General features: G+C 42.9%; 1 protein-coding gene across 3 annotated transcripts in view; it reads right to left on the bottom strand.

Moving 5' to 3' along the window:
- UBE2Q2 (ubiquitin conjugating enzyme E2 Q2) overlaps positions 1 to 4,278 on the bottom strand; it is a 71,920-nt gene extending 67,642 nt beyond the window's left edge. The window contains exon 1 of one of the 3 annotated variants that reach the window (XM_043554926.1): positions 3,767 to 4,278. In XM_043554926.1, the coding sequence (XP_043410861.1) occupies positions 3,767 to 3,958 (192 nt within the window). In that variant the 5' untranslated portion in view covers positions 3,959 to 4,278. The remainder of the gene's footprint in view (positions 1 to 3,766) is intronic. The other 2 variants (XM_043554927.1, XM_043554928.1) reach the window with 2 other exon arrangements.
- Positions 4,279 to 13,446: the final 9,168 nt, after the last annotated feature.

Genomic DNA, 13,446 nt, shown 5'->3' with positions numbered 1-13,446 from the left:
ATGTTTGCATGACACTCCTTCATATCAGGAATTCACAGAAAACAGTAAGAAAGACTCATTGAGATTGAAAATAGCATTCTTTCCCTTCATATTTAATATTAGGACAGATTTATATAACAGGAAAAGATTTAGTTCAATTCCTTTGGCTTATACAGTAAAACATGTTTTGTTTTTTACTTCTTAAACCTGTCTTTCATATGAAGTCAAATTACACATTTCCTATCTAGTGACCTTTTAAATCTTAACAATTGTGGGTAGAGAGACAGAGAGAGAGAGAGAGAGCGCACGCGCGCAAAGAGGGCAGAAGGGAAGAGAATCCCAAGCAGGCTCCACACTCAAGCACAGAGCCCAACATGGGGATTGATCCTAGGACCACAAGCTGAGCTGAAATCAACAGCGGGATGCTCAACTGACTGAGCCACTCAGGTGCCCCTAAATATTTAAATGTTTCTTGATGTTATATCTGCACTTTTGACAAACTCTTTGCAGTTAACTTACACAGTAAAGATTTTTGTTCAAACAGAACATAGCTAAAATGGTGGCCTTATAGCCAATAGGACAGATATTTACTGAGCATTTACTGAGTGGAAGATAAAAAGCGTAATTATAGACTATTCTTCCCTGCCATCATAAAAAAAAAAAAGACAAGCATCTAAAACTATTATAAACAAAACATAAGAAAACAAGGGGCATCGGGGTGGCTCAGTTCGTTGGGCATCTGATTTTTGGCTCAGGTCATGATCTCACAATTCGTGGGTTCAAGCCCCACGTCAGGCTCTATGCTGACAAGCTCGGAGCCTGAAACCTGCTTCACATTCTGTGTCTCCCTCTCTCTCAAAAATAAACATTTAAAAAACATGTAAAAAACAAGAACAACAGAACCCAAACAGTAAATAGTAAGGTCTACAGAATGGAGGAAGGGAAAATAAATACTAGCATAAACTGAATATAAACTCATAGAAGAGCCTTGAGGGATGGTCAGACATGGAAAGACAGATTGGAGTGGGGTAAGGGGCACATTCCATCTGGGAAAAACTTATGCAGAAACCTGAAAGAAAAAGGGGGCACAGTATCTTTAGAAAATTATTCAGAAACTGGCATGCATGAGTGTAAGGAAACAACTGGTGAGGTACTACTCACTCAAATGTTAAAGAAACTACATAAGTATGCTGCTTGGTGAGCAATGGAAAAGACAGTCTGGTATACAGCAGAGCTCAATAAATATTTGGGAATAAGAGAAAATAAGAAAAATTAAAGAATAGATCAAACTCATTACTTTTTTTTAAGAGCTATAACCTTGTAGAGAATAGCAATTCACAAACACAGTAGATACGTGTGGCATTTGAAATCCAATTCCATTTTTCTTTGCTCTTTCCCTCTAAAAAAATGGCATGGACACTAGCAAGCCATTCAGATTTTATAAAAGCACTTACCTATGCTTAAAGGGTCTTTATCTTTTAGAGATACTCACTGAAATATTTACAGATGAAGTGACAGGTCAAGAACCTGCTTCAGAATAATGTGAGGTGGGGTACAGATGAAATAAGATTGGCCAAAAATTTATCACTGTTGCGGCTGAGTACATGGAGGTTCTCCACACTATTCAACTTCTGTGTATGTTTGATGTTTGTCCATAAAAAGTTAATACACATTCATACACACTGAGCTTCCATCATGATAATTATCTTTGGATAATATCTGTCATAATTTTGAGTAGTTTCTACTATGGTACCATTATACCAGTCCCTACCAAATCCTCCTTTCACTGGGTATCTCTCATTCACTCCTTGCTCCACTTCCTAATCCGGGTCTTCACTCAATACTTTGTGTGCAGCTTACTCCTATCAGCCTATTGTATGGTTCTCAATGTGGGCAGTGCTGGCATTTGAAGAGGAATAATTCTTTGTTGTGGCAGACTGCCTGAACATTACAAGACATCTGGCATCCAATGGACCCCTGGCACTAAATGCCAGCACAGCAGCACCACCATCCTACAAGCGATTGAGATAACCTAAACCATACATACACATTTCCTAATATCACACACTAATTAAACCTGTAGTGAACTACCCCTAGTGCTAGATGGGAAACACATTTTTCCAACTTACTACCTCAGTAATTTAGTAGCTCCCCACAGCCTACAAGTTCAGTACTCTATCATGCAAACCAGCCCTACCTTTTCCTGGTCATACCCCCAACTTCAACCAGAATAATCACCATGCAGGCCAGTCTCCGTCATGGTCACTACTACCTCCTATTTCCCGTCCTTGGAAAATCTTCTCTTTTACCAGCCTCTATCCCCATAATTTGTCAACTCCTAAGCAAAGCACATTTTCTCAAGCTTTGGTGTTTTGGGATTGCATTTCTCTGTTTAAAATGCACTTCCACTCCAAGATTCAACTCACCTGTGGCAGCCCAACTCCACTGTCAGCCTCTCACCAAAGGCTTCTCTGAAGCACCACCCCACGACCAAACTCAAAATTAATTGCTCTTTGGCTTTCAGAATGACACCACAGAACCTGGTAACACTTTGTTATATGAAACTCTTCCCCTAAGATTTCGTTCTGAAAGCAGGGAATGCGTGGTCCAGTTTTGCAGAAACCAGTCAAAACCTAGAACAGAACACCTATATGTTCAATAGATGGCTTCTCTCCTCAGTACAGCACTTGTTATTTTTCTTTCAAAAATACACCCTATTCCCCCAGATATTCTTTCTGAAAATTATTTTAAGGTCAATTATCATAACTTTAAGGCCTTTCCAAACTCTGGAGTACCGGGCACACTTTAGGCACCTGAGTAGCCAGGTGCCTAAAGGCACCAAAAAGACTTCACCAAAAGGAATCAAAGACACGAGACTTGAAGGAACATGAAACTACCACCTTGACTCCTGTTATAAGGACCATCCATATTCTGCAGTTTGTAACAATACCCTAAATCAATTTCACCACAGTTTAATCACACACGGTCACGAAAAACATTCAATATTTCAATTATCTTACTAAGTCCCGGGTTTCTAACAAGCTTCCAACTTGAAAGAGTAAGCTTTAAATCGTCTTTTTGGCTTTGGGCAACCTTTTGGCTGCAAATAACTCATTACTTACACACAGGAGGAGCTATGTAAGCAAACACGGATACCACCACCTGCCGAATCCAGGTACAAAGCACCTTTCAGAAACACGTACGCGCAGAGCCAGGCCAGCAGGAAGGGGATAATTCAAACAGTACCAGAGGCTGCATTCTAAACTTTTTTCCCCTCGAATGCATTAGTTTTCAATAGCAGTTTTTCCTTAACACAAACTTAAAAATAATTGTGTGAATAAGCAGGACCAGGAAAACCTGACTGAAGAGTAAGGCGTTAAAACTGGAGGGCCCTTCCCCGCCGGGGCTCAAATAGCCATAGCCGACCGGCCTCGCGTGGCCCCGGGAGCAGGCCGGCGGTGGGGAGCCATGGCGACCCGGCGAGGGAAAGGGCCGCCGCAATCTCCCAACCCCAAGCGCGGAGACGGGAACCTACGGGGACCAGCCCCAAACCCAGACCCGCGGAAAAAGCTGAGAAACGCGCCGCCCGCCTCCTCCCACCAAAGCCTGGAGCCTGCAAGGCTGGGCCTGGGCTGGGCCCCTTGCCGGGGGAAAGGGGCGGATTCGCCCCGCCCGGGGACCCGGGAACCAAGGGGCCTCTACAGGACCGACTCCCCTTTGTCCGGGAACTCAGGGGACCCCTTTCCGCCTTCGCCTGGCTCCGAGGGGCTGAGCCCGGGCGCCTCACCGTGATGTTGCAATGGAGTGTGAGCGGCGGCGGCGGCGGTGAGTGTAGGCTGCCGGGCGGTGCCGCAGGCGGCAGCAGGAACTGGCAATGGAGCTCGTCCAGCTTCCAGCTGACGATGCGGAATCGCTCGTGGTTCTTATCGAAGATGGACGCCAGGAACTTCAGCTCTGCCTTGAGCCCTGACACGGACATCTTCCCCTCATCTCCGGCAGGAGGGGTGCGAAAGGGGAGCCGGGCCCGGGGCCGCCGTCACGGCCGCGACCGCCCCGCAGGGCCGGTCCGGGACCGCGCTCTTGCGGCTCCGCCTCTCCCCGCCGCCGAGGCCCGCGTGGGATGGCGGCTGAAAATGGCTAGGGACACCGAGGCCTCTGCCAGCAACTGTGTAGCGGGCGGCCGGAGCGGCTGCTCTCTTTGTAACTGACTCTGCCGGTAGGGGACCGCGGCCCCGCGGCTTAAAAGGGCAACAGCGACACCGCCCCCGCTACCGACTGGGAAAGGGCTGCCCCCACCCCGCCCCCATCCCCTCCCCGCCCTGGCGCGCCCCGCGCGCCCCTGTTCCGGCGCGTGCACGCGGCCTGCGCGCGGGCCCGCCTGGCCGCCCCCTCCTCGCCGTGACCCAACCCTCTTCCTCCCCAGCCCATCTGCTTCGCTCCTCGTGCTCTAAGACGCGAGGCTTGGGGCCAGCTGGCTCCCAGGTCCCTGATCACCTGGAGGAGCAGGAGACCACTGCGCGCCCCCGCTCCCAAGCCTGGGGCGGGCCACGTGCGCGGCCTATTGCGCCGGCCACGTTGGCGCTGCTGCGGACGCGCGCCAGCCCCTTGGGGGCGGCTCCTCCTCTAGGCTCTGAGCACACCACCCACTCACCTGACCCAGGCCAGGCCCTAATGGGAGGCGGCGGGCGGCGGGTAGCTCTTCGGACGCAAATCGGCCCACTTACCTTCATCTTCGCTGCTCTAACCCCAGTCCTAGCCCCACTTCGCTACCCTGGGTTCCTGCCAGGGCCTTTTTTCTCTCTTCCTTTCCTGCCTTGAGTTTTTGTCCTGTTTCCCAAGTTTAGGGAAACCCTCCACCTCCCATAGAGGCAGGGCTGGCCTATTTTCAGTAAAGTCTTAGCTCAAATGTCATTTCTGAGAGGGCCTCCCTGACCGCCCAATCTAAAATAGCCACCCAGTCACTATGTCACATCATCCTATGTTATTTTTTTTCCTCTCAGCACCTATCACCATCTGATATTTTTCTTGTTTGTTCATTGCCTCTGCCCAAGGTGAATGTCTTACTCAGGGTGGTATCCCCAGGATCTAGAACAAAACCTTTCGTAGACACCCAGTGTTACTAAATGAATGCTCCTATCTGGAATGCCCAGCACTTAATACAATCGGTGGCACATTCTAGATGGATGAAGGACTGTATGGCAGTCTAAAGGAATACAGTATAATTGGGCAGGCAATTGTATGTTTAGTAATACGTACTAGAATCAGTATCCATCCCATAAGTGTACAACCTATGTAGTTGTACAGGGCTGCTAGCTTAAAAAGAGCTTGTGCTTGGTTTAATGCTCTGCTGTAGCCCTTTTGAAGTCCTTAATAACTTTTCAACAAGGGGTTCTGCATTTTCCTTTTACACCTGTCTTGACTGGAGGTATCTAACTTTCTCTGCTGTCTGAATGTTTCCTGCTTTGTGATCTACAAGTGGTTCCTGGTCTACTGGTCCCTTAGATGACATAATACAGAACAACAAAGGGAGATATTAGGTCCACTGAATGAGGAATATTTTTAAAGTTTTTCTTTTCATTTACTTCTGAAATATTGTATCATATTATAATGCTTCTTAATTTTCAGGGACAGACCCTCCAGAGAATTTAATAAAAGTTATCCATTTTCCTGGGAAAAGATCTCTGCATATAAAGTGTTGTATCTATGGGGATTCATGGTCCTGACACTAGAGATACCATTATGAATTGGGACCAAGAGGAGAAGGGGTTCCAGTCCTGAGGTGTGAGGCAGAAATAACTAGAATACTGTATTGGCACTAGTACTGGGTTAAACACTGGAGTGGTTTGCTGCTTGCTTTTTCCCAGTACTCTTGGGACCCTAATGGGCATGGTAGTCATGAACAAGGAATTCAAAGGGGAACAACCTGTTCAGAACCTAACGACTCTGAGAAATAAAATGCTCTAAACAAGTTATTTAATCTATCTAAGCTTTATTTTGTTATCTCTAAATTGTTATAAGTAGCTTTATACATGAAAATGCTTTTACTAGTTATATTTCAGATATAAACCTATAAATATCAACTTCACAAGCATTTTTTTAACATCTGCTCTGTGCCAAGCCATAAAGGGCTAGACAGAATAGAATCTGAATTCAGGACGCTTAAAGTCTAGCTTTGGAAACAAAACACTGTTTCCAGATGCTTTAGGCTGCAGATAACAGAAAACTGTGACTTACAATTGCTTGGACAATAAGGAAATGTATTACTTCACATAATGGGAAGTTCAGAGTCAGGGCAGGCTCCAGGATTGGTGATTAGATCTTCAATGATATGAATAGACCAGATTCTCTCCATCTTCTTTGTCAGGATGAGAGCAAGGAGGCTGTAGAGCAGTTCTTGTGGGTTGCACCTAGACATGACAATATCCAGAGTCAGAAAAGACTGTTTCTTCCATGTCTCCTTCTAAGACATGGGGACCTTTGCAAGATTCTGCCCAGCTGTCTTCCCTTGTGTGTCATTGGCAAGAAATGTGTCACATGCCCATCCCTAAACCAATCACAGGTAAATGGATAGGACCATTATCATTCAGTGGACTTCCAATCATCTGGGATGGAATGGATGTTGAGACAATCACAATGTTTACTAGACTCACAAATAAAGATAACATCAGACCACAACTGATAAGTTCAAACTACTGAACTAGCACCCAACAAGGAAGAAATTATTTCCAGAAATTACTTGATAAAATATGATCATGTTCAGAGAATATCCAAGAGCCCAGTTGATTATACAGTATAATCCAAGAAGATAAATTTGAGATGTTATCTGACACCTGATTTCAGGAGCCCTGAAATACCATGCTAGGGACTACACTTTCATTTGGTGAGAGTCATCACTGTTAAGATTAACCTGACATTAATGTGTACAAAATAGATTTCAGTGGGTTTAAAACTGTGAAGTAGCCATGAAGAAGAAGCAGGAAACCCAGAATCTAGATCTGACCTGCCATTAACTCAATAGAGTAAGTCACATTCAGCTCTGAGTTTCTTCAGCTCAAATAATAGTCTTTCAGATTGGTCCAAATCAATAGAGAGAAACAATGAAGTAGGAGATGTAACAGTGGGAGTAGAAAGGACTACACTGATTCTAGGGATAATTCTGAGATAGAACTGCTAGATGTTAGAGTTGATACAGAGAGAGAGAGAGAGAGAGAGGTGTCTTATTTAAAGTAACATTGACATTTCTAGAGCAGGTGGCTGGGAGGGAGTGATGTTATTGATACAGCCAGAAAAAAGATGAATTTGAGGTGATAATGGGACCTCAGAGAATTTGTATTATAGGCCTTGAGTTTATAAGGGAAGTCAGCTCAAGACACATTAATTGTGGATCAGCCACACAGAATGATAGTAGAAGCCTTGAGTGTGGGTATGATCGTTGAGTCACAGGGGAGGGAAGACAACTTAGGGCATTGAAGGGACCCTGAGTCATTGAAGAAGTCAATGTGTGTCAGATTATCTGTGGAAAGGACAAAAAAGACAAGGACCAAGAAAAATCCAAGGGCTTTAGGGATTAGGAGGTCTATGGTGTTTTAGAGAAACATTACAATAGAATGGACATGGGATAGAAGCAAAGACACTGTATGTAGACTATGACTTTGAAAGGTTTCAGAGTAATGAGAAAGATGAATGGTCATTTGCAGTAGCAAAGCAAAGGGAAACTTTGTTCTGTTTTTATTATAATATAGACAGAGGTAGATTTATTGTGAATCTTAACCTTCAGGGCCCCTCACACTTGCACAAGTCCCTTCTAAATACAGCTGACCCTTGAACACCACAGGTTTGAATTCACAGTTCCACTTACATGCAGATTTTTTTTCTGATAAATACAGTCTAGTATTGTAAATGTATTTTCTCTCCCTTATGATTTTCTTAGCAACATTTTCTTTTTTCTGTCCTTATTGTAAGAATACAATATATAATACATATAAATACAAATTATGTGTTAATTGACTTTATGTTATTGGTAAGGCTTTTGGTCAATAGTAGGCTATTAGTAGTTATGTTTTGGGAAGTCAAAAGCTGCATGCAAACTTTTGACTGTGTGGTGGATCAGGACCTCTAACTCCTAAATTGTTCAAGGGTCAGTTGTAAATATTGACTTTTGTTCCCAAGTTGGTATCTGTAATTTTGTGTTCTTTTTCTTGAAGAGGGCTCCCAAGATTGAATAAGCTTCAGGCCCTACAAAACCTGGATCTGCCCCTAAAAAGAGAGTCATTTATAGGCAATGAAAACTGAAGATACCAGAGGGGAGATAGGGAACAGAACTAGGTCCTAGAAGAGGAGGAAAAGGACAGGATAAGGAGTTACTCATGGAAAGGAATCCCTTCCAACTCCATGGAGGGTGAGGGTGAGGGTGGGGGAAAGAATGGGAGGAAGACAAAGAAATGTTGAGTTGGAATGGAGGGTTGTTGAGAAACCTCAAACTGAATGACCTTGATTTCAACAAGGCAAGGTGGAAGATGGGCAAGACAAAGACAGAAACCTGAGGACAAGGGAGTACTGACAAAAATTTGTTGAGAACTCTGACCCTGGAATTCTACCTGGACATGCATGATGGACCATGGGAATAAGATGGGGTCAGAGTGGAACTCCCCAGAAAGTTCAGTACAAAAGGAGTGGGAGAAATCACAACTTGTATTAAAGAATTTTGAATTTCAAGGATGTGAATGGGGAATAATTCTCAGCAATGGCATATTTCGTGCTATTCTGTCCCAACATATCCTCTAGGGCTGCTCTCAAATGACATTTCTTTTTTTCAAGCCTTCTCTAGTCCCCTAAATTAAATTTAATCTCACTTTTTCTCCAATTTCCTGGTACCTGGTCTATGCCAGCACTTACTATTTGGGTTTCACCTTGTGTATGACTAGCTGATTTCATCTTTGTCTGCTGGATTATAAACTTGTCCAATCATCTTTTCATATCTGCAACACATAGTACAATCCCTGGGACATAGAAAATTTCCAATAAGTGATCACTGAGTAGACACAACATACTAGAAGTGAAAGCCATGTAATGTCTTCAGTTAGAGACTGCAAGTAAGTGAGAGAAGTGATCTAGTTTCACTGAAATCTCAGAGAAGCTGTGAAGACCTCTCCCTGTCTGAAGTGTGCACACATCAGCATGTAGCCACATATGCCCAGACAACCACGGAGCTCCCCACGAGGCACAGGAAATGGGGCCCATTCCCGCTGAAATGAACAGTGACTCATTATTCTGCTGCAGCCAACTTAGAAATTGTTCTAAGCTAAAATTTTCACAGGTTTGGACCCTGGCTTATATTAAAATTACCTCTGATTTTAACTTAAATACCAACACCCATCATTTCCCTCTTGCCTGAATTGTAAGGGGCTTTCAGACGAAGGTGCAAAAACGTTGAGATTGTATGAATTTTAAATATATATATGTGTATGAATATTATTCTGGGGAAAAGGTATAAAGTAGCACTGTCCAACAGACCTTTCCTCAATGATGGAAATGTTCTATACTTGTGCTATCCAACACAGTACCCACTAGCCATGTGTGGCCACTGAGCACTTGAAAAGTGGTTAATAACCAAGGAACTGGATTTTAATTTTATTTAATTGTAATTAATTTAAATTTAAATAGCCCTATGTGGTTAATGGCTACCATATTGGACAGCACAGTGCAAAATAACTATAATAATACCTATAGCTCAGTATAGCTCTTTTAAAGGCATGTCATTCTAGGGCACCTGGGTGGCTCAGCCACCTGATCATGGCTCAGGTCACAATCTCACAGTTTGTGGGTTTAAGCTCCATGTTGGGTTCTGTGCTGACAGCTCAGAGCCTAGAGCCTGCTTCAGATTCTGTGTCTTCCTCTCTGCCCCTCCCCTACTTGTGCTCTATCTTTGCCTGTCTCTCAAAAGTAAATAAGAAATGTGAAAAAATAAATTAATTAATTAATTAAAAGAAAAAACATGTCATCCTTACTCCTTGAGAACAGTAACCATTTGTTACTAAGTATTATATCATCAGTGCCTATACAGACTTAGTGCCTAATGTTAATGTTTGTTGAATGAATAACTGAAAGACCAAATTTCATATTTTTTCTGAACTTAGTTTCTACATTTCTTTTTTTTGAAGAATTTTAAAAGATGCTTATTTATTTTGAGAGAGAGAGACAGAGCGTGAGTAGGGGAGGGGCAGAGAGAGAGAGGGAGACACAGAATCTGAAGCAGGCTCCAGGTTCTGAGCTGTCAGCACAGAGCCCGATGTGGGGCTTGAACCCACGAACTGCAAGATCATGACCTGAGCTGAAGTCGGGTGCTTAACCAACTGAGCCACCCAGGTGCCCCAGATTTTACATTTCTAAAATAAAAATGATGTACACTTGGATTTATACTAGCTCAAAACAAATAAGTATCTAGTAAGCAAATATCCACTCATTTAACAAATATCTATTGAGCACCTACCATGCACCGAGTAACTAGGACACTATCATTATACCCCCAAATAACTGAATTTCGGAAAAGGAAAGTAATTTGTCCAAGATCATGCAGCAATTAACTGACAAAATCGGAATTTGAAGTCAGCTCTGTCTAGCTGTTTCCACTACACTTTTCTTCTATTATAAATTATAAATATGAATGTAAATATTTTAGATAAATATAAAATAACAAATAACTTAGCATTGAGAGGGCAGGGTGGCAAACTACACTGGATTGAAATACAGATCTCCTGTTAGGAAGATGCTTCGTTCTACAGGTAGATTCTTGACTGCTGAGTGAGAGATGCCAGCTTCTTCAGGAAGATCACCTGGGTTACTGAGAAGGGGTAGAGACTCCTCCAAAGAGGATGATTAACACAGTGCGAGGTCCTCTTGACCCCACTGAAACTAACCAAGGGAGGCAGAAAGGAAATCAACCTGGGGTTTACCATGGTAAATATCTGGAAACTTTGAATATTTTCTCCCCTCTGTCATTAGCATATGAAAGCTTCAAATAGAAAGATTTCTGCCTCTTGTCTTCCACAGGCACATTCTTATAAAATGTTCTTTTGGAATATTTAAGGCTAATGGGTGAGAACACTTTTCTAGATGTAGGCATAATATACTTTTGACCCAGTAATTTCAAATCTAAGCATTTATCCTAAAGAACTAATTATGCATGTACATCAACATTTAGTTACCAAAAGTGAAGCAATGTCACTAAAAACATCAAACATCGATAAGGCAATTAGGGAAATCTAAACATTAAATATTTGATGATACAATGTTATTATTGTTTAATTTTTAGGTGACAATAGCATTATTATTACTGTCTTGTTTTTAAAATGAGAGTATCTTTTAGAACAATTTATTTGTGAAATAAAAAACAAAGATTTGAATAAAATATTTATTCTAGCTCTTTTTATAATAATAAAAGACAAGAAAGGACCAAGTGTCTTAGAACTGGATACGCCGTAGGTTTGGTATATCCACACAATTGAATAACGCGCAGCCATGCAGTCATTAAAATGAAGTTGTGTATGGATCTGGAAGAATACACCAAAGTGTTAACAATGGTCATTTCTTGGTGGTGGCTTTTCAAGCAATTTCAATTTTCTTTTTGTTTATTTATATTTTCTTAAATATTTTTATTGAACATATTGTTTATGTAATAAAATAATTTTAAACTGATTTATAGACATTTAAGGTAGAGAGAGGTCAGAGAAGGATTTTGCAAAGAAATATTAAAGGGCCAGTGAATATGTGGCTGCTGGGTTTTTTTCCTCTCCCTTCCTCCCTCCCTCCCTTCATCCCTTCATCCCTTCATCCCTTCCTCCCTGTCTTCCTTTCTTCCTTCCTCCCTTCCTCCCTCTCTCCCTTCCTCCATTCCTTACTTCCTCCCTTCCTCCTTTCCTCCCTTTTTTTTTTTGCCATTGTTTTCAATCACAAAGACACCTGGCATAGAGGCAGCTCAGAAGCTGACACAAACCTGAGGCCCCAGGACAAACAAAAAATTCAATTTGAGTTTTATCCTTCTTTGGATGAATTCCTCCTCTCTAGGCCAAGACGAGTGAAAGCTTTTTGTGCCTTGAGTTTAAGTGATGGGTCTTACAGAGGCCTTTCCTCCTCCAGCTTGCTTGTTGTCAGGTCTTCTATTAAGCCTTTCATCCTTTCCACAGAGCAACTGCTGGGAGAACCGAGACCTCCCCTGCCCACAATCCAGTGCTTCAAGCTGGTGCTATTTCCAGGAGGAACTTATGGAAACAGGGACATGATTCTGTGTTTGGGGTTTGCCGTAATCAATTACACTAGGACTTGAAATAGCCAAAATGCCTGGAATTGATAGTTGTCTTCTTGGTTACAATTAGGTGTCATCTTGCAAGAGGAAAAGTTAAATAGCAACAAACACAGTCTTTCAAGACCTGATGGGCCAAGGAGAAGAGGCCCCAGCTCACTCAGGTCAGGTATATTTTTAACATTTACAAACATGTTCCTCCTACTAAAAGCCTTGGGCTCCACATAGAGATGATGAAAAGGCAACCTGGGAGGAGATTCAGTGTTTGTGGTAGAAAATGAGAGGAGTGGTCAGATCTGAGAACCAGTTCTGGCTTCTCTGCTCACACTCACACATGGAACATGTGGCCAGTCACACCCCCTGAGTCTGGGTTTCTGTGTGTTTGACAAGATTCACAGTTTTGTTATTCAAACACTTGGTTTTAGCTATGTGCAAGACAGTTTGCTAACTCTAAAGGGAATAAAGTGTCAAGGAACTTTTAGGCCTGAAGGTAGTGCAAATATGAAAATGGCAAAAGCCCAGACAGTGTGAGAATAAGATGGTAAGTAGTGCTTTTTTGGTGGGGGAAGAGGAGGGAATGGGAGGGAGGCGTAAGGCAGGGAGACAGGGAGAAATATTTTGTCTTGATTGAGGAACTTGTTTCCTACTTATGATTTTTTATTACGATTATTTTTTTGTTTATTTTTGAGAGAGACACAGAGTGCGATCAGGGGAGGGGCAAAGAGAGAAGGAGACACACAGTCTGAAGCAGGCTCCAGGCTCTGAGCTGTCAGCACAAAGCCCGACGTGGGGCTGGAACTCATGAACCACAAGATCATGACCTGAACTGAAGTCAGCTGCTCACCCCACCCAGGCGCCCCTGTTTCCTACTTTTAAAATATAACAGTTAAAGGGACGTTTGGGTGGCTCAACTGGTTAAGTGTCCAATTCTTGATTTGGGCCCAGGTCATGATTTCACAGTCCGCGGGTTCAAGTCCCACGTCAGACTCCACACTGACTGCACAGAGCCTGCTTAGGGTTCTCTCTCTCCCCCCCTCTCTGCCCCTCCCCCACTTGCACTCTCACTCTCTCTCAAAAATAAATAAACATTAATTTAAAAAATAAATAAATGTAACAGTTATGTTACATAGTTTCCCTCTGGATTTCCAGGAAGTCTAGAGCTAGTCTTA

The sequence above is a fragment of the Prionailurus bengalensis genome, chromosome B3 (assembly GCF_016509475.1).
Source record: "Prionailurus bengalensis isolate Pbe53 chromosome B3, Fcat_Pben_1.1_paternal_pri, whole genome shotgun sequence".
NCBI classification, from domain to species: Eukaryota; Metazoa; Chordata; class Mammalia; order Carnivora; family Felidae; genus Prionailurus; species Prionailurus bengalensis.
This window is presented reverse-complemented; position numbering and strand designations above follow the sequence as displayed.